Source organism: Simochromis diagramma, unplaced genomic scaffold (assembly GCF_900408965.1).
Source record: "Simochromis diagramma unplaced genomic scaffold, fSimDia1.1 OVJJ01000602.1, whole genome shotgun sequence".
Lineage (NCBI taxonomy): Eukaryota > Metazoa > Chordata > Actinopteri > Cichliformes > Cichlidae > Simochromis > Simochromis diagramma.
In genome coordinates this window covers 9,320,266-9,338,910 of record NW_024387040.1, presented here as the reverse complement: position 1 = coordinate 9,338,910, position 18,645 = coordinate 9,320,266, and the positions used below count along the sequence as shown (strand labels likewise).

The window sequence follows — 18,645 nt, the reverse complement described above, 5'->3', positions numbered from 1 at the left end:
TAATTATTTATTTAACAAAAACCCAAAATGGAGAAGCAATGTGTGAAAAACTAAGTACATCCCATAAGTCAGTATCTTGTAGAATCAATGTTAGCAGTGATAACTTGAAGTAACTGTTTTCTATATAACAGTTATCAGTCCATCATATCCTTGTGGTTGAATTTTGGGCCACTCCTCTTTACAGTGTTGCTTCATTTTAATGCGGGCATTTGTTTATGCACAGCTCTCTTAGCATCCCTCCAGGACATTTCAGCCAAGTTGGGGTCTGAACTTTGACTTTTACAGCACCTTGAGTGATGATGTTAAATTTGGCTTTGCAAATGTAACATACACAGAGCACACATCCTAACTGTCTGAACCTCTAAATTATTTAAAAAGTATTTTACATTTTTAAAAGGTTTGTGCACTATAGGGCTCTTTTATATGAAAATTAGCAAGTACGATTTTTTATTATCTGACTGTATTTGTACATAAAGTTGGCATTTTTTAGAGTACTTAATGTGTTTTATAAGCGTTTCTTTTGCAAACGAACTGAAGCTGAAGTTCATTATCCCCACTGAATTTGAATTGAGGAGTGGCATGACAATGAAATATTCAAACAAAGCACAACTATCCTGAATGCACTCCACCACTGCTCCACAGTCTCTCATTATCGTGGTGGTCCACACCAGCCTTGTGACACCAGGGGATCAAAATTAGATGCAGGCCGTGCAGCCAAGCAGCCAGGAGTCTCAGGCATTACCATACTGATGAAAGTCCTCGGAGCATCAAGGGCTGCTGCTCACCAAGCTGGGCACACATGCTCCTACGGTTCCTCCCTCCCTCTTCGTTCACGTTTCTTTCTAAAAGGCTGCCTTCATTGTGCTTCTCATTCCTCCTCTATCTCCATCTCGCTCCCTTTCACCGGGCCGAGGTGCCGAGCTGACGGAGGAGTGTGGCAGACATTCCCCGTGCCTGACTCATTATTGTGTAGTGGCGCCCCAGCTGTGCCTGCAGCTATCTCCCCGTCTGGGCTATGTCAGGGGATAAGACCTAACCTCTCAGTCTCCAGATCTGTAAAGCGCTCTGTGTGCTGGCCAGGACGTGGCGTGGCACGGGGCTGAAAACCGAGAGCACGGGATGCAAACCACAGCCGGCACGGACTCTCACCTGTGGCAGCATGGTGTTTCTGCTGCCTCCTTCAGTTTTACTTGTGGTTGCGTCTTTTCAACATCCCGCTGACTACGCCGATTCAAAAAAGAAAATCAATGAGCCGCTGTCCAAGCAGCAAAATGAAACCCTAAAAAAAAAAAAAAAAGCCCCAAAACCTTCAGATCTGTTCCCCTCATCCTCCCTCATCTCATTTGGAAATAACAAATAATCACCTGGCCCTCTGCGCCTCCCAAGAACCCCAAACATCAAAAAAACGACCGGGATTTTTTTCTGTGCAGCGCACAAAGGATAAAAAACACACACAGAGAAAAACACACAGCAACAAAGGTAAAAATATGCAGCCTCACCCTTTGCGGAAGAATCTTGTCTGCCATTTTCCTTCTCTTAGCACTAGAGAGAGAGGGAGAGAAAGACAGGGAGAAAGAGGGAAAAGAGAGCATGTTACTATGGTGACTGATAGCGTAGCACCCAGGCCATCTGCTAAAATGCTGGGCCATATCCAGCACCCCAGCGTCCCAGCTGTGTGTGTGTGTGCGTGTGTGTGTGTATCATGTGTTTGTGTGTTCCCTGAGATGCAGCGGTACACCTGGAGAGCGAGAGCCTCTAACAGCCAAAAAAGTGTCACATCTCACATCTCTTCCCTGACATGTATTCACTGCACACACACACACACACACCACACACACACCTTCTGCAGAATCACTGAGGCCGCCGCCGCTGCAGGACTCGGATGGTGACAGGATGTGTACTCACGACTTTTCAGGATTTATGCGTGTGTGTGTGTGCAGCTCATTAGATTCATTAATTCCTTGCAGCGTGAACACACTTCATATATTTTACTTACCAAGAAAGGGCTAAGAGCAACAAGAACATCTGTGCCAAGTTGTCAGAACTTTCTTTCCAGGTGACGCTGATTGCAAAAACATCACTACAGCTTCCTACACCCCCCCAAGATTTCCTTAAATATTTAATCATCTCCCCGTGTAAAGTGCTCTGTCGTCGATGCCTGCAGGAGGACGCTGCCTAAAAACAACAAGACGGCACTACACTGCAAAAAGAGCATAAAAAGAAAAATAAAGACATAAACTCGTCTCATGAGGACGGATCATTTCAACTCACTTTTCTCATTAAAGATAATAAATAATCTTGCCTTTAGGGTGTTACGTCCTTGGGGCGATTCGATTAATTTGTAATCTTGTTTTAGGATATCGAGAGCTAAACTGAGCTTTTTTAAAGCCGAATATTTTGATTTGCTTCCTTGCTAAGAGTTACATTAGAAGATGGAGTGGTAAATATAGACAGCCGGGCTTTGGTTGAGATTAGAAACAAGAAAGGTTCACTAATTAACCACACTGTGGTATTATCTCTCATAATCAGCTGTTTTCTGTTTATTTAAAGGCCTTTAAAGTGCACTATTGACCCCTCAATGACCCCTCAAGTTCATAAGTAAAGGAGGTATCAACCTGAAATGTTGAAAAATGGATTTAAACTGTTAAAACCAGCAACTAAATCAATTTTACTAGATAGTAGATTTATTAGATACTTTATTAGGTAGCAGGAGCGGCCGACATGAATTCAATTTATTTACAGTGATCAGCCACAACATTAAAATCACCAGCCAAAACAGGTTCGGCCCACCGGGTTACAGACAGTTGGTGTCCTGTGGGGGTTTGGCACCGGGATCCATCGGGTCCTGTCAGTTACTGGGTGGAGGCCGCTGCCGTTGGGGAGTGCCCACGTCAGGTTTGAGTTTCATGGCGTTAATGTTGTGGTTGATTAGTTTACACTGTGATGACATTTGAGTTTCAAGGAAACAGTCCAGTAAGGAATCAATTTAACAGATTAAATGATTAACTGATCACACAAATCTAAGTACAGATTGATTTTTCCATAATTACATGAAACTTTAAGAGTTTAAACACTACAGGATCTCTGGAACTTTGCAGTGTGCTTTGAGTTCTTGCCCAGCTCTCTCTGTGGGTGGAAATTTCTCTAGTTAGTTAGATTATTTTTTGTAGCTAGAAAAGATTTTTTGCAGTGTAGTGAATTTTTCTGTCACAGTGCACTACAACGGTCTGTGAAGCAGTATGTTACATCAGCATGCCAACTACTGAAACAAGCCTGCTGCAAGGAGAATTGAAGGATCCGGGAGTGCATTGGAAAGGGGAAAAAACAAAAGAAACACAAAACAACCCGCCATTTTACACTCTCTTAAAATGGTTTGAGATTGGATTTCTATTCTATTTATTTTTCTGCTCTAGCTGCACAAAACCGTTCCCATCATGCCATGCTCCAGCCCAAAGCATGCACCACTACATTTCAGGAGTCGGCTTCTACGACCTCTACGTTTGTTTTCTCATTCAGGAAGTGCTGGGCTCAGGTGAAAAGGCAAGAAGGAAAAAAAATAGGCCAGAGTCATCAAACGAAAGAAAACGGACATGCAGCAGAATAAAATCCTACTTTGATCCGAGCGTGGGATCTGATTGGGGCTCTCTCATGTCCATCTGCCTCGCCGGCATCTCATTGGCTCCGGGGAATCCGACTGGCTTCCTAAGAATTGGTGAGGATTCGAAGGTTGTCCGATTAGAGTTGTGGCGAGACACACACTCAGTGGCAGCAAGTACGAGGGTAAACACCTGGTGGTTCTGTGTGTGTGTGTGTCTGTGTGTGTTGGATGTGTGTGTGAAGTTCAAGGGTCTGTTAGTAGGTGCAGACAAGGGCAGGCACTGGGGATGGGTAACGGTGTCCATGCATGCACAAAGTGCAGCAGGGGAGGACCTGGGAGGCGTCCTGCTCGTCTGAGGGACACGCTCATCCAACAGTTTCTCAGTGAACCAAAACAATCATGCTTCACACACAAAGACAGACAATACACTGATAATGAACACAATGGGAACAGACAAGCAGCGTGTGGTGGTTTTACCTCTTTGGGTTCAGCTCAGGATGGCCCTATGGTGCATACATGGTTGGTGATTTATGGATAAATAAGAGCTTTTTGTCATTTCCACAGCCAGAAAAGTAGCTCCTGACCACGAAACTCAGCCTTTTTTTTTAACTGCTGCATAAAACCTCACAATCCTCCTAAGCAACATGAAGTGTCCAAGGTAACCGTGCGTTATGAGCAGTGAGGAAAGTTTTTACTTCAAGGACCAACATTAATAGCAAAAACCAAGGTTCGGGGGTTTATAAGTAATGTGGCACTCAGGGGAAATAAGAGATAAAATTGAAGACAAAAAAAAAAAAAAACCTAACCAAAATATAGCAGGGTGTGGATAAAGCTGGGGTCTGAAGAACAAAGAGGCAAAGCTAGAGGAGGGAACACGGCACGTAATCTTTAAATCTTCTATTTTACGGCTGCCGGCAGTGGTTTCAACTCTCCTGGGGCGGAGTTTGAGGTGCAACACTCTGAAATCAACTGGAAGCTGTCATTCACTCAGAGGATGTACAGAGACGATGCAGTTCTTCATCTTTGTGCTGCTTTAAAGTGGAAAATCTATTCCAGAATGAGGTTTGAGCCTATTTTTGAGGCAATGGTCAAAGCAGTAGTGGCCAGCCAATCGTACATTACGTCATGTTGCAATATGCGAAGTGTCTGTGGCGAGCAAACAAGGTTTTTTTCAGTTGTGGTGCAACAAAACAAATGTTTCCCCTTTCTGAGAGAAACGGAGCAGAAACGCACTCGCAATACTCAAATGTGGGATTCTGTATGTTTTTCACACTATATCATTAATATACAGACCATAGACTGTATATAAAAGATGGATGTAGCCATCCATTGGATGACACTTCTACTCGAGAGCTATCATCCTGGACAAATGAGTGTTTTGAAGCCAGATGTTACGAGTGAGTGGCAGAGCTGACTTCTTTTCCACAAGCACCCACTCAGCTCAACTACACTCTACTGGACTCGGTTTTGATCATTTTCCATTATAACTGAGTTCCACCTCAATGTGGCTGTGGTCACAACAAGACAACAATGGAGGACATCGTGGCGCCATCATTGGCGGGTTTGACTCTTGTGAAGCAGTCAGTCTTATGACTCATGACTCATGAAGTAACGTCACTGCCTGGCCAATCAGTGGCATGCAGTCTGCTGGCGTCACATTTTCAGCTCAGAAACCCGGCTGCATAGGTTATAAAAAAGTACCAGTCGAGTCAAGTAGGTGAATGATGCAGTGACTTGTCAATCATGTAGTAGGCCCGCCCACATCCTGCATTTTGAGTCGACTGGAGACCACACTAAACATGCGATGAGTCCATAAACTCATCAGGAAGGTGTGTTTTTAGGTCATAGATTCAAGTGAGTTTTCTAATAGACTTTTATAAAACAAGATTTCTTTTTGCAACCACATAAGTGGCTTTTTAAATGCTGGCATGGAGAAAAAATCCAGGATTAATGCACTTCTGCTTTGACTTGACTTTTTAAGACCTACATCCAATTTTGGGGGGGAGAGCCCACCAAAAATACATCAACAGAGTCACAACGTTAGCTTATGGTGTGTGTGTGTGTGAGTTAAATTGTTCCTTTCTGGGTCCAGGAATTTCCAAAAATATGGCATCTAGTGTGCAGTCACCATGTTTAATTTAAGACAGATTTACGCTTTTGAACTTCATGCACCATATAAGTGAGAAGTTTACACCTACATGCTAGTTGAAGTACCCGAATTGAGACATGCGTGTGAGTTACATATAAAGATAATCTGTCCTGTGGTGCTTCTTCACAAACTTTTTAGGAAAATATATACAGACTTTCTAGGACAAAGGGTTGAGTATTTATACCAATTAATGCAAAGTATTTGTAGCAGGACAGCGTAAGCTCTGCAGAGCACGTGTAGCTGGGACCATAAGGTCTCAATGACACTGCAAACACAGGTGGCCCGCCCTCGGCTGGCAGCAGCAGCAGCGTGGAGTCTGAGCTGGATGGAGGCGCCGGACCATCAAAGCGTTTGCCAGAGGACGCGCACTCCAACAGAGCAACAGGGAGCGAAAAAGACAAAGACACCTGAACAGGTCACCCTGCACCATTGATCAGAGCCTCCACAGCCGGCTGGGCTGCTGTGGGGGTTGAGGCCTCGATGCAGTGCAACATTTCCCCTGACCTGTTCGACAAGCCTGCTAAATTATAAGTGGATCAATCGTGCTGCACGTAGCAGGAGAATGAAACAGAGGTCCACAGAGTGTGCATATTGATCCCCTTTCTAATGACCAAACCTGGCACGCACTCGTCTCCTTGTAGTCATGAAGCTACTCTGTGAGCCTCTGTGTGTGTGTTTGTGTAGCCTTGAACTTTTCTGGACATTTCTTGGAAGGATCTGTATGTGAGATCATAAATGTCTGAATCATTCGGACCAGAGGCGATCCGTGCTAACTCACTAACGGAGATTTGCCGCGTTAATGCGGTTATGGCGTTAACGTCATTTTAACGAGATTAACGCTGACAGCACTAATCCAAATATATCTAGATTGAAAGTATATCACTTTAATTTGCAGCAGTGGGTTTATTTATTAGAATTTCTATATAGTAAAACGACGTCTATGCAAATTAGTAAGTAATGGTTTCAAATAAACAGAATAGAATACAAAGTGGATTAAAAGCAGGTGCCACCCGTGGTTAACAGGACTAAGCTAAACAAAGCATTTCCAGTAGTAAGTAAGTAGTAAGTGTGAACAATTTCCTGTTGTCTGCTACATGTGCGAAAGGCCAACGACAAACAAAGTGTGAAAACGAACCCGTCCTCTATTTCATTTGATGGCAACTTCCACTACAGTTGTGGAAGAGGGGGAAGCACGAAATTTGACCTGTTTCGGAAAGTAGAGAAAACGAGCCACACGTGGATATTCAGCGTATCGCTGTAGCACAAAGCGTTTGCATGGACAGATCAGCTCCGTTTAGATTTAACCATGTGCGCGTCAAATTACCGTAACTCGTCACTATTTTGGGAAAGAGAGAAAATTAAAATTGAAGCAGAGAGAATGCTGCTTAGGTTTTAAACAGAAGGTCATAGGAAGTAATGCACAACTACTGCCGGAGGGTGCTGGTAACGCACCTGGAAGCTATTTGCAAACTGACATCAAACAAAAAAATAGAGCAAGAACAACTTAGCTAGCAGAGGGCGGACTTAGAAAACGAATAGAATAGTTAATGCTTGTAAATTTTCCTACTCTAATCACTTTGTTTTATGAATACATGCGTTAAAAGCATGACAAGACACAGAATACATGTTTCTCATACATCTAATTAGAAAAAGCAACAATATGCGAATAAATTCTCCCAAAGCACTTGACGTCCTGCTTAGTCTCCTGCACGTGGCTCTCTCTCATCACCGTCTCCTTCACTGTGGGTATGTCTGCATGAAGCCTCGAGGAACATTAATGTAAAAGTGACCTATGTGTGAATGTCAAATGAAGCCTGCAATGTTACGTATCCCGGTTTGACAGTAGATAGCGTAAGGATAAGCCAAAGAGACTACCAGAGTCTGAACGTCTGCAGACAGCTGTGAGGACGCCACGTTTATGCGATGGTAAAAATTTACACTACAAAGACGCTGAAGACAGCTAGAGGTCGAACCGAGAGCCAGCATTCAGCAGCGACTGTGATGGTGAGAGTGGATGTATACAGCAATGAGCGAGGCGAAGGATGCAAAACGAGGCGAGCAGCGAGAGAAGGGGAAACGACATGAAATGGAAGCTGAAAAGTGACAAACACGCACAAAGGTCATGGTTTCACTCGTCACCGGTGGGATTTTTTAAGCTGGATTTGAAAGATTTTAGGAGATCACAGTGCGCAAATGTTGACGTACACGTTGGAGGTACTTCGCTAACATTTTTTAAAATGATTTCACGACTGTTAAACTATGTCGGCGTTAACAAAATAAAAAATAAATAAACAAAGAAATCACATGATTCATGTCTGATCTCCAGTCAAATAGTTTCAATTTACAATGAAATTAAAGAGAAAAGCAGCAAATGATACATTTCATGATGGCGGAGCTAGCAGTTATGTGGTGTTTTTTTGGTTAGTTGCACTAGCAGTGCAAGTCTGCGGCGTGGCTCAGTCCCCCCACTTTTTATCAAGAGCATTTCTAGAGTTTTTTTAAGGAATGCAATGAAATTTCGTGCAGTCATGAATCGTGATCACTTTAAGCAGCTACGGTAGCCAACATTTGCCCAAAGGTTGAGCATTCAACACCCTCAACCTGTTGGCAACAACTTTTAATCACAACATGAATGAAAGGGTCGTCTAGTGGGAGGCAACCTGTGTTCAAAGCAGGTCAGACTCGGACTGACTGCATTTACTTTCAGACAGACTGGTATGCACCCTTGGTTGCAACTGTTGCAATATACGTTTGCAAAAGGGACTGCTCAACTGGTACAATTGCTGGTTATTCCTTTAAAAACCTGTGTTTGGTTCATGTACCACTGGCGTCTGCAGAGCTAGTCACAGTGGGATTTCTGTTCTTTTCAAATCCTGAGAGGACAAACCGACTCAACGCAGAGTTGTGCAACTTAAAGATTTTTGTGTGACCGACTGTGACAGGTTTGTGATTTTCCATGTAATTTCTAACCTGACCTCATTGAAATGGAAGCTGATAGCACGCGGACTCTCTCTTATTGCCGTACTAACGGCACCAAAGTTGCTTTGAAAGCAGCATCTAGACTGCGAGTGGTCTCAGACCTGGTCCCCATCTCCAAAGCAACCACTTTAAAAGCAACAAGATTGAAAATTTATTGCATGTTGTTGCAATAACTTTTTTGTCAGTCCTAAAATATAAATAAAATAAATTTAAAATAGGTTACAAGTATAATATACATAATGTTACATAATATTAAGACATTTAATTTAAGATATAGAGTTATATTTCAGATTTTTGTAGAAAAATCTCTCCTTCCCATTGTTAACGCACACTTTGATTATCATCAACATCTAAGGAGAATCAGCTTTTCCCAAATCTTCATCCAGATGAAAGTGTAACCACTGTTGAGCTCTTCGATCACATAAAAGCAGACACACAAAGGGTCACTGATTGCACACCATGCAGTGTTTTTGGCCGTTGTAGGTCACTTGGATTGAAACTCACTTTCTGGCACGGTTCTGGACGGCCTGCTGCTGCTGCTGCTGCTGTTGCTGCTGCTGCTGCTGCTGGACCTGCTGGGAGGGGGCAGGCCTCTTACGGCTGGGCTCCATCACTGGGGAGGGCAGGCCGGGCCGCACCGCCGGGCTCCCTCCGTACGGCGGGCCGGGGGGGCCCATGGGAGCTCCCTGGTGGGGCATTCTCGCTCCAGACGGCATGCCGGGACGCTGGAAGGAAAGAAGAAAGACAGAGAGCATGTATTATATAGAAAAGATTCTGAACGTGTTTTGTAATTCATTTTAAGCAAAAATGAGTCTTTCTAAAAATACAACAAAGACATAGCAGTGTTTGATTCCAGGTGGAGTGAAGGGGGGACTCTTCTTTGAACACGCCTGACAAAAACACGAATTAGAGCGCCAACAAAGAGCTTCACATCAGCTTCTAATCCAGACGCCACAGACCTGACCCAAAACCCAAACAGCACGCTCACAGAAATAAATATTTTGACTTTCTTCCTCTCTTTGGCAACCTTTGATAACCTTTCAACAATCAAACAGCAGCGGCTTTTACGCAATTTATTGACGTCAATTTGCACCATTTCTGTTTGTGTGTGTCTCCATCCTGGGCAGCGAACATGAAGATCAAACCCAGCTGTGAAGCTTTAACTGCAGCGCCGTCTAATATTGGATTTGTTAGACGGCAACAACAAATACAACAGCGAAAACGTCAGATAACCACAGATCAGTCACCTTAAAAGGAACCTGTTATGCTCATTTCCAAATGTTGATTCTTGGACGTTGCTAGAGTAGCTTTGCACGATTCAAAGCTAAAACTAATCCTTCTTTATCTTAAACTGCACATTGGTGCAGCCCATCAGTTCATCCTGTATGAGCCAACTTTCTTCTGATTGGCTGCCCCTTGCAAACAGAAGGTTTGAAGGTGGGGCTGTGTGCTTGAGATTACCATATTAATAATAACAGGAGGCCGTCTTGACCCCATCTAAGTGCCTAAATGTATCGAGCAGTTGAACAGGTGTACGTAACAAAGTGGCCACGAGCTTTTATGACAGCATATACGAAAAACAGAACAAGTCCGCTTTAAGAAAACAACTCTGATTACCAGAAAATACCAGAAACGAGAGCAGCTGCAGTGGAAGAATCACCAATATCTTGTTCTTTCCGCCTTATCTTTTTTCCTCTAAACAAGAATCAGGGTTGGCAGCTGGAAATGAGAATGCACAGAGGTTTTTTCACAGCAGTCAAACTCTGGGACATGCACACTGAAGCGCTAACACACACACACGTATGTCTCCGAAACAATGCAAGCAGTGTCGGAGACCACACTCCCGTTCTGACGCCTGCGAACAACTGGGCACCTCTCACCTGCGCCTGTCACTCCCATGGCAACAGCTGCCTCCCGCCTCGGTTTATTGTCTGAAACCGAACAGGGCAAAAGAAAGCGAGCGAGAAAAGAAAACGCCTGACTTCATCCAGACCTCCGACTGTCTGTGAAGGGCTCCACCAGAACACGTCCACAGAGAATAACCAGTCCTCTAATTAAAAATTCTATTAATTGAAATCATCAGAGAGGAAGAGCGGAAGAGGAAGACGGATGCTGGAATGGAAAATATCACAGCAGCAGCATTTTTAATAGCCGGGAGATGCTTTTCTTTATGTGTGTGTACTAAAGCCACCATAGAAATAAAAGCAGTTGTTCCTCTAAATCAGCGGTCCCCAACCTTTTTTGCGCCACGGACCGGTTTATGCCCGACAATATTTTCATGGACCGGCCTTTAAGGTGTTGCGGATAAATACAACAAAATAAAACTAGTACCGGTACCGAAAAAAAGAAAATTTATTCATAACACACGTGAAAAGACCAAGGAAAACAGAGTAAACGATAAAAATGATAACAAAATAACGCTGAAAACCGATAAAAACCCTGAAAACCATACATTTCACACCTGAGCCTCAACTCTCGTGGCCCGGTACCAAACGACTCACGGACCGGTACCGGTCCGAGGCCCGGGGGTTGGGGACCGCTGCTCTAATGGCCATATGAGGCTTGGTCCAACAGGGCAGTTGATTCCCATAGACTTCTATGTTAAAACGCTCAACTTTAAAGCATTAAAAAGCATTTTCGCAGGGTGGGGGGCACAAGCCAATGTACTCCTGATAGAGATAGGGGGAGATGGAGGCAGATGGCCTGCTGTGGTGACCCCTAAAGGAAGCAGGAAGAAGACGAAGGTCAAGAACAAAAACATTTTTGGCCTGCAGTTTCAAAAAGTTGGAATTATCTGACAATTTTTTCATGGTTCAGACTTCACAGAGGGCCCCGATGACATTTTGTAGAGTCACCATTTTTATTTGTTTCTTTAATTTTGTCCGTAGCGTCATGGCCACTTCTACTGGACAATATTAAAACATCGAAGTGAAACATTCTTTATTTTAGGTTGAATTACAGTTAAAGTTCAAATGAATCCATTATGTTTTCCACAGTCTCTGAGTAATCATGTGAAATAATAATAACAAAAATAAACATGATTAGGTTTTTCCCTAATCAGCCACAGCATCTGTGTCTCAAAAAAGCTGCATGACTTTGTTCGCATTGCTTCCTTTATAATAAATGCTTAATAGTTTCACAGAGAGTGAGAAGTGATTCAGAATTGTCAAATAATTTTTGCATAACTGAGATCCTATAATGAAAGATTGTTTTATTGATGTATTCTGAGGTGTCAAAATAAGCGATTAAGGGCACAGGGAAGGTCGTCAAACGTCGTGTTTATCAGGGAAACACTTGCTGCAATGGTTAGCAATGTGAGGCCAAAAATCTGTACTTTTATTTTATTTTAGGGAAACTAAATAACAGTTTTGAGGAGCGGTAAAGGTTCAGTTCGGCTTTTTTTCCCCCCTTCCCAGAACATCTAATAGGGTTCCTTATTGCATGATATTATTGGGCTGAAAACTGAGGACATCACTTCACCTTTTTACTAAAAATAATCTTCTGTGTGCTCTTAACAATAACTCAGTACTCCATGTAGCCTACAACAAGAAAAATTCAAATGTTATTAATAAAGCGCTCCTGTGTTCACATTGTGTTTAAACACAGCTTTAAATCATAGCCTCACTCGGTAAATGTAGCTGAGTAAAAGTAAAATGTTTCTTTCACACTTTCAATGTGGACACTTCATTAGGTACACCTTGGCAGCAGAGGTTGGACTCTCTTTTCTTTTCTTCAACGAGGTGCTGGAAATATTTCTCCGATTTTGGTGCATGTTGACATGACAGCATCACACAGCTGATCTATTGGACTGAGATCTGGTGTCTGTGGAGGTCATGAGTGCAGTGACCTCATTGTCATGCTCAAGAAACCAGTTTGAATTGGTTTGAGCTTTGTGACATGGTGTGCTATCCTGCTGGGTACACTGTGGTCATACATGGATGGACACGATTAACAACAATACTCAGGTAGTGACAAAGTGTGCTAAGAAAATAGTCCCCGCCCATCACACCAGCAGCAGCAGTGTAAACTGTTGATACAAGGCAGGATGGAGCCCTGCTTTTACATTGTCACCAGATTTTGACCCAAAAGTCCAGTTTTGGTGAGACTTTGCAAAATGTAGCCTCGGTTTTCTCCTCCCAGCTGACACCAGAGCTAACCAGTGTGGTCTTCTGCTTCATCTGCTCTTCTGCGTACCTTGATTAGAACGAGTGGATATTTGAGTCACCGTCGCCTTCCTCTCAGGTCAAAGCAGCTCAGTCCATTCTCATCTGACATCAACAAAGCATTTTCACCCAGAGAACCGAGGCTCGCTGGGTGTTTTCTCTTTTCCACACTGGCTGTGTGGGAAAATCCACAGCAGATCGGCAGTTTCTCCAACCGGCACGAACAACCACGCCACCTTCAAAGTCACCTACATCCCCTTTCCTCACTCCGACGCTCAGGTTGAACCTCAGCACGTCGTCTCGACCACGTCTACACCGAGTTGCTCCCATGTGGTCGTTAACAAGCAGGCGTACCTAATAAAATAACACGTGAATGTACACTTCACATATTTGCTGACTTTAAATGAAAGCAGAGCGCGTTTCCACGCAGTGAAATGTGCTCTATAAATAAAGCTGCCTTGCCTTGAATGAATCTACTCGCAATGTGAGCATCAATCGAACCAGAAACTTTTTATTTTGGAAAACACTCTCAGGATATTTTCAGTGTTTTTCTTCTCCACCTTCCTTTTACTCAAAAAAAAAAAAAAGCATATATACAATGTTACATACGCGCCTCATTACTGAGTGAATTTAATTACAGCAAACACGCCAACACATTTACAGAGCAAGAACCAGACGTTTCCTTTTCTTTCTGTGCCTTAATTAAATTATTATTTTTTCAGTTATTTAAAAAGAAATCTCTCTGCGATAATTATGTTCATCTAAACCTCGCAAAGCGGTGAAATTTCTCCATCTGAATAGAAAAAAAGAAGAAGTCTGAGCACAGAAACTGCAGCTACATTTGGTAACATAGCGGGTAAATGTTGGAGGAGGAGGACAGCTGAAGGATACAGCTCGAGGGGGGGGGTTCATGACCTCACGCATGCTCGCATTTTTCTTAAGTTTGTCATCTCTACATGTAGATTACAGCGCGTTCGCACTTGCGCAGGTCTGAGGTGATCTTTAGACCGTTCACAAACACAAACAAAGAGCAGAGAGTGGAAGTAGTAAGCAGCAGGGAGGTTTAATAACTCCGCGCTGACTGTGGATTTTTATTTCCTGACGTATTGTGTGCCCTTTGAAATGGTGATCGAGCAGAGATCCTGTGATAAGAACGACCGAGCAGACGCTGCTGTCACTCCGGCCACTGAGGGGGGGAGGGGATGGGGGTCAGAGCAACTGAGAAGGGTCTGGGGATAAAACAACATATGGCGGAGGCCTCCTGCTCAAAAGCTGTTAAGAGAGAGGTCCTTCTCCCACTTCCTAGCTAAGCTGGAAAACAACACCCAGACAGGCAGACAGAGCTGCTGCTGCTGCTACAGCTCCGTCTGGAGAATGTGAGCCATCCAGATAACAGATACACAAAACCATCGCTGGATAATGTACACACACACACACACACACTCACAATGAGCTGCGCTCTATAATCTGACCTGCTGAACTGACTCCAGCACTCTGCCCGGAGCTCTGCCAGCCAGCCAGCCAGCAATCGAATCTGCCATGTGGATGGATATCTGAGAAGTGTGTTGGCATCTCTGGGAAGGCTGGAGGGATTTGAAGAGGCCAAACTTATCCCACACCGTACTAAACATATGAATCTGTGGGTTGTTACATGCACGGTCCCTGAAAGGCTTCGATTGGAGCTCTGAAACCTGCTAAAATCTGAGGATGAGGCTGCTTCCTTAAGACTTGCTTTAGAACAAATTCCCCATCTTTCATGATATTGTGCTGCTATATGTTTTGAAGCGCTTACAGAGCGTGCTTTTATTTTAATGTCGTTCGTGTTTACAAAAGGTGATTAAAGGTGAATAAAGCTGCAGTAACTGATTAATCGATTGGCGGATAATTCATTCTCCGGCATAGCTGATTAACAGCTTGAGTCATTTTTATTAACTGTGCTTTAATTTCAGCATCTAGCATGTTTTCACTTTTCGTTTAGTCACCTTTTTTTATCTAACTGATGAATATTTTTCTGAATTTCTCTTAGTTTAGTTTCGTCTGCAACAAACCCAAAAGCATGGACAGAAAAACCTCAAGTCTTACGAGAGGCTAAAAATGACCATTTTTACGTTATTGCTTGCAAATGTACTCAAACGAGCATGTGACTGGATTTATCAAACCCTTTCCGAGCCGAATTAAAGAGCATTTGCAGGTTCCTGTTTTATTTAGTTTAGCGGCGTGGAGGGCAGTGAGAGCGGCTGTCGTTCAGATTGTCATTAGCCCGTTTGAAGATTTCAGATCAGCTGCTAAAACTCTGCTTACAGTCTGGTGTTTACACGAAGCGACACATTTGATCACATTTGTCCTCCTCGCCGGCTATCTCATCTCCGTCGTGTGTTTGATTCGCTCCCCGCGGGAGGGTTATCAGTCATCTCGTCTGTGCTGTAGTTACTGTAAGTACTTTAATACTTTGAGAGGGCCCCGGCAGATGGAGGGCAGGCGCAGGACGAGTAAGAAGTTAAATCGTTCTCACTGAGCAGTTCTTTGATTTTGGTGTTTGTGTGGAGCATATTTATTGCGTTTGGGCTTTTTAAGCAATTATTTTTAACCTTCAAGACGTCACTCAAACGGCAGCAAGACATTTATATGTGCTGTTGTGACATTTTTCTATTTTAAAAACGTTTCCCACCATGATTTTCTTTTTAAATTAGCCCGTTGGGGTGGCGAGTATTTATTGAATTTTTCCACTTATGATCACCGCATTCTAATGTTTTGCATTTCATTTTGATAATTTTACGTAAAATTAATAAATATTTTGAATGTTTCTGCAAAAAATAGCTCAACTATAACATATTTTTTAAAATTCTTGCCATTTTTCACTCTTTCTTTGACAGAGCGGTGCAGAGAGGAGGCAGGTAAGCAGGTAGTGAGCAGGTGTGGAACGACATGCATGGTCTGGGTTCGAACCCTGGTGCAACAAATATAGATGTGTAAACCCTCTGAGGTCATTTAAGATGACTCAAACCCTAAATATCCATGTAAAATACTGACCACAACAAAGAGCCAGGAGCCAGGAGGGAAAGAAAGTCTCAGCATTTTACTAGTTTTTGTTGTTGCACCGCATATAAGCACACATTAATCTTACTATAACGGCAGTACTAAATGCATTTTTATACGTACACCATCTCCTCTTTACCGGGCGAGCAAACATCGTCGCACACACGATTATTAACATCAAATCCGAATTCTTTTCCTTTTTGTGTTCACATGTCACCTTCAACATGTCGCCCACAGAGATTCACTGAAGTGTAAACCGATTCAATTTGATTTACACGGCACCAAATCACAACAGCAGTCGCCTCCAGGTGCTTTATTTTGCAAGGTTAGGACCTATAGAGATAACCCCAACAATCACACAAGCCCCTATGAGCAAGCAATTGGTGATGGCGGGGAGGAAAAACTCCTTTTTTTACAGGAAGAAACCTCAGGCAGAACCAGACTCGACCACGGGCAAGGGGAACCGTCTACCACGGCCGGGTGGAGGTGAGGGGAGGGAGACAGGACAAAAGTCACGCATCAGGATTTTCATTCCTGCCTGTTTTTCGGACCGTGTCGGGTCTCCAGCTGTCCGTGTCTGCAACTGAGTATAATCCAAGCTTCAGACCTCAGAGACTTAAAAGCGGACATCTGAGCAAATGTGTTAACAGATACTTCTGTATTGTATCATCTCTGATTGATTCCTGAAACACAATCTTCAGGACGTTATTTTGGTTACATAAAGCAGGATTACACTTCAGGGGCAGGCTAATTTGTCAGATTTTGAATTAGCTGGATTAGCCAAAATAGACTAACTCTGGAGTGTAGTGGTCAAGTCAAAGAGCCTCGGTTTGAAGGCCATCCGGTGTAAAAAAATAAATAAATATTAATTACACATGCTTCTATCAGTTAAGACCTACTAGCTGATTATTTTATCCATCAACAGTTTTCAGTTGTCAGGAGAAAAGCTAACCGGGACGTTTTATTTGGTTTCTCACCCGTTAACAGTGAAACAGGATGCTCGACCTCTCGTAGCCTAAAAGGGTCAGCTCACCAAAAACTGCACCGAAAGACGCTCTCGTTCACTTTTAGAGGTTTTCCAACCACGCAAATGGCTTTATGTGCTGACATTTTGCAGATATTAATAACCACCCATTGAAAAGATCTTTTCAGGCTGCGCGCTGAAAACCATTAAACTTCCTGATAGAGAGAAATTTCAGTGAAAATCAAGGTCTGCGGATTTTTACTTGGGTTACCTGGACATTGTGTTTGGAAAGTCAAGTAGTTGTTGAATTAGATTTTTTAAAATGTTTTTATTTTGCTTTTCAATACCGTGGCGCCACAGAGGAAATGACTTTCACCTCTGCCGCATCACAGCGTGGAGGCACGCCGATATCTCACACCCCAAACAGCCTAACCCGAACCCCACTCGTCTTCCACTCGAGGTAACTGAGCTTAAACATTTTATTTGTGTAAATTTCTATGAAGGGAACAACGAAGGCAACCCAGCTGTGAGAGAAACTGAAGTTTACATTCGCTCTCAGTTACACAAACACGCTGTGAATCCACCGACGCCCGAGCCTACACTGTGTCATATTATGCTTTGGGTTTATCGGGGTTTTCCCACGGAGAGGGCTCGAAGGCTTCCTCGCCGACTTTCACGAGCAACAGAAGTCGCACAGCAGAAGGGAGGTGAGGGAGACAATGAGAGGAGAGGAGGAAGGGACTTCAGCCCACCCATCAGTCCTCGAACCGAAGCTCGGCCAAAGCTGGCTGCTGCTGCGACCTTCAGGAACCGCAGCTATGACTGCATCCACAGTATTTATGTGTGTGTCTGTGTTTTTTGCATGTAAATCCATCTGCGCACGTGTGTCTTTGCTTTATTCGACCATGAAAGGAAAGGGAACGTCACCGCTCGCCACAAGCTCACAAACTGTGCCGAATCATCTCCCCCTCCTCATCCACCCCCCCAATCCGGTAGTGTAAATATTTCTCCATTCTGCAGTATACACGTCGGGGAACCTGCCACAAGTATTACAACAAGACTTTTCCATCTCATAATGTGGGGGAAGAGAAAGAGCAGAGGAGAGGAGAGGTATGGGAGGCGGGGGAAAAAAAGCAGAGGGAAATATTTGGCTTGGAGCAGCCAGAGCCTCATCAAGGTTAATTGGTCTGTTGAGAGGACACACTCATCTGGCTCATCAATCACCTGGTCCATTGTTTCCTAAAGTCGGTCTCCGGGCGCAGGGCTTCGGCTCCGCAGCCCCTCTAATGACCGCTCCTGTCAAAAAGACAATACCTCATCTTGTTTCGGTGTATAAATCTCGCCGTGTCGCTAAGCCTGACACCGGCCCTGATTAAAATGGAGTCAGGTCTAAAACCCAGGACTTAAAAGGGTTTCACAAACATGCTTTATCGAGTCATTTTGACCTTCCCGGTGTACTTGAGGCTTTGGAAGAGGTGAGAGTCAGTTCAGCTGGATGATGATGCAGATATTTAGGACGATGGCACCCCGGCTCGTCTTTAAAGAGCATATAAACACTTCTGATCAACTATACCTACAGACATGACGCACAGTCCAGCTTCCCACCACACGTGCCTGCGTCTGTGGACAAGCAGTCATTGGTGTGACACGAGTTTCAAGTCTGCTTGTGGTCCACGAACAGACCCTAACTGAACACACACTTAAAAAGTCCCTATTTACTCAAATCCCCAAACATGACGACAAATATTGGCTGGAA

The 18,645-nt window shown here is 43.6% G+C and overlaps 1 protein-coding gene across 5 annotated transcripts in view; it reads right to left on the bottom strand.

The window, feature by feature from the left end:
* The window catches only part of smarcd3b (SWI/SNF related, matrix associated, actin dependent regulator of chromatin, subfamily d, member 3b), a 57,605-nt gene that overhangs the window by 17,694 nt on the left and 21,266 nt on the right, over positions 1-18,645 (bottom strand). For 3 of the 5 annotated variants that reach the window (XM_040044377.1, XM_040044376.1, XM_040044375.1), the window contains exons 2-4: positions 9,231-9,451; positions 3,613-3,702; positions 1,500-1,542 (exon numbers count right to left, since the gene is read on the bottom strand). In XM_040044377.1, coding sequence (XP_039900311.1) covers positions 1,500-1,542; positions 3,613-3,702; positions 9,231-9,451 — 354 coding nt within the window. The remainder of the gene's footprint in view (positions 1-1,499; positions 1,543-3,612; positions 3,703-9,230; positions 9,452-18,645) is intronic. The other 2 variants (XM_040044378.1, XM_040044379.1) reach the window with 1 other exon arrangement.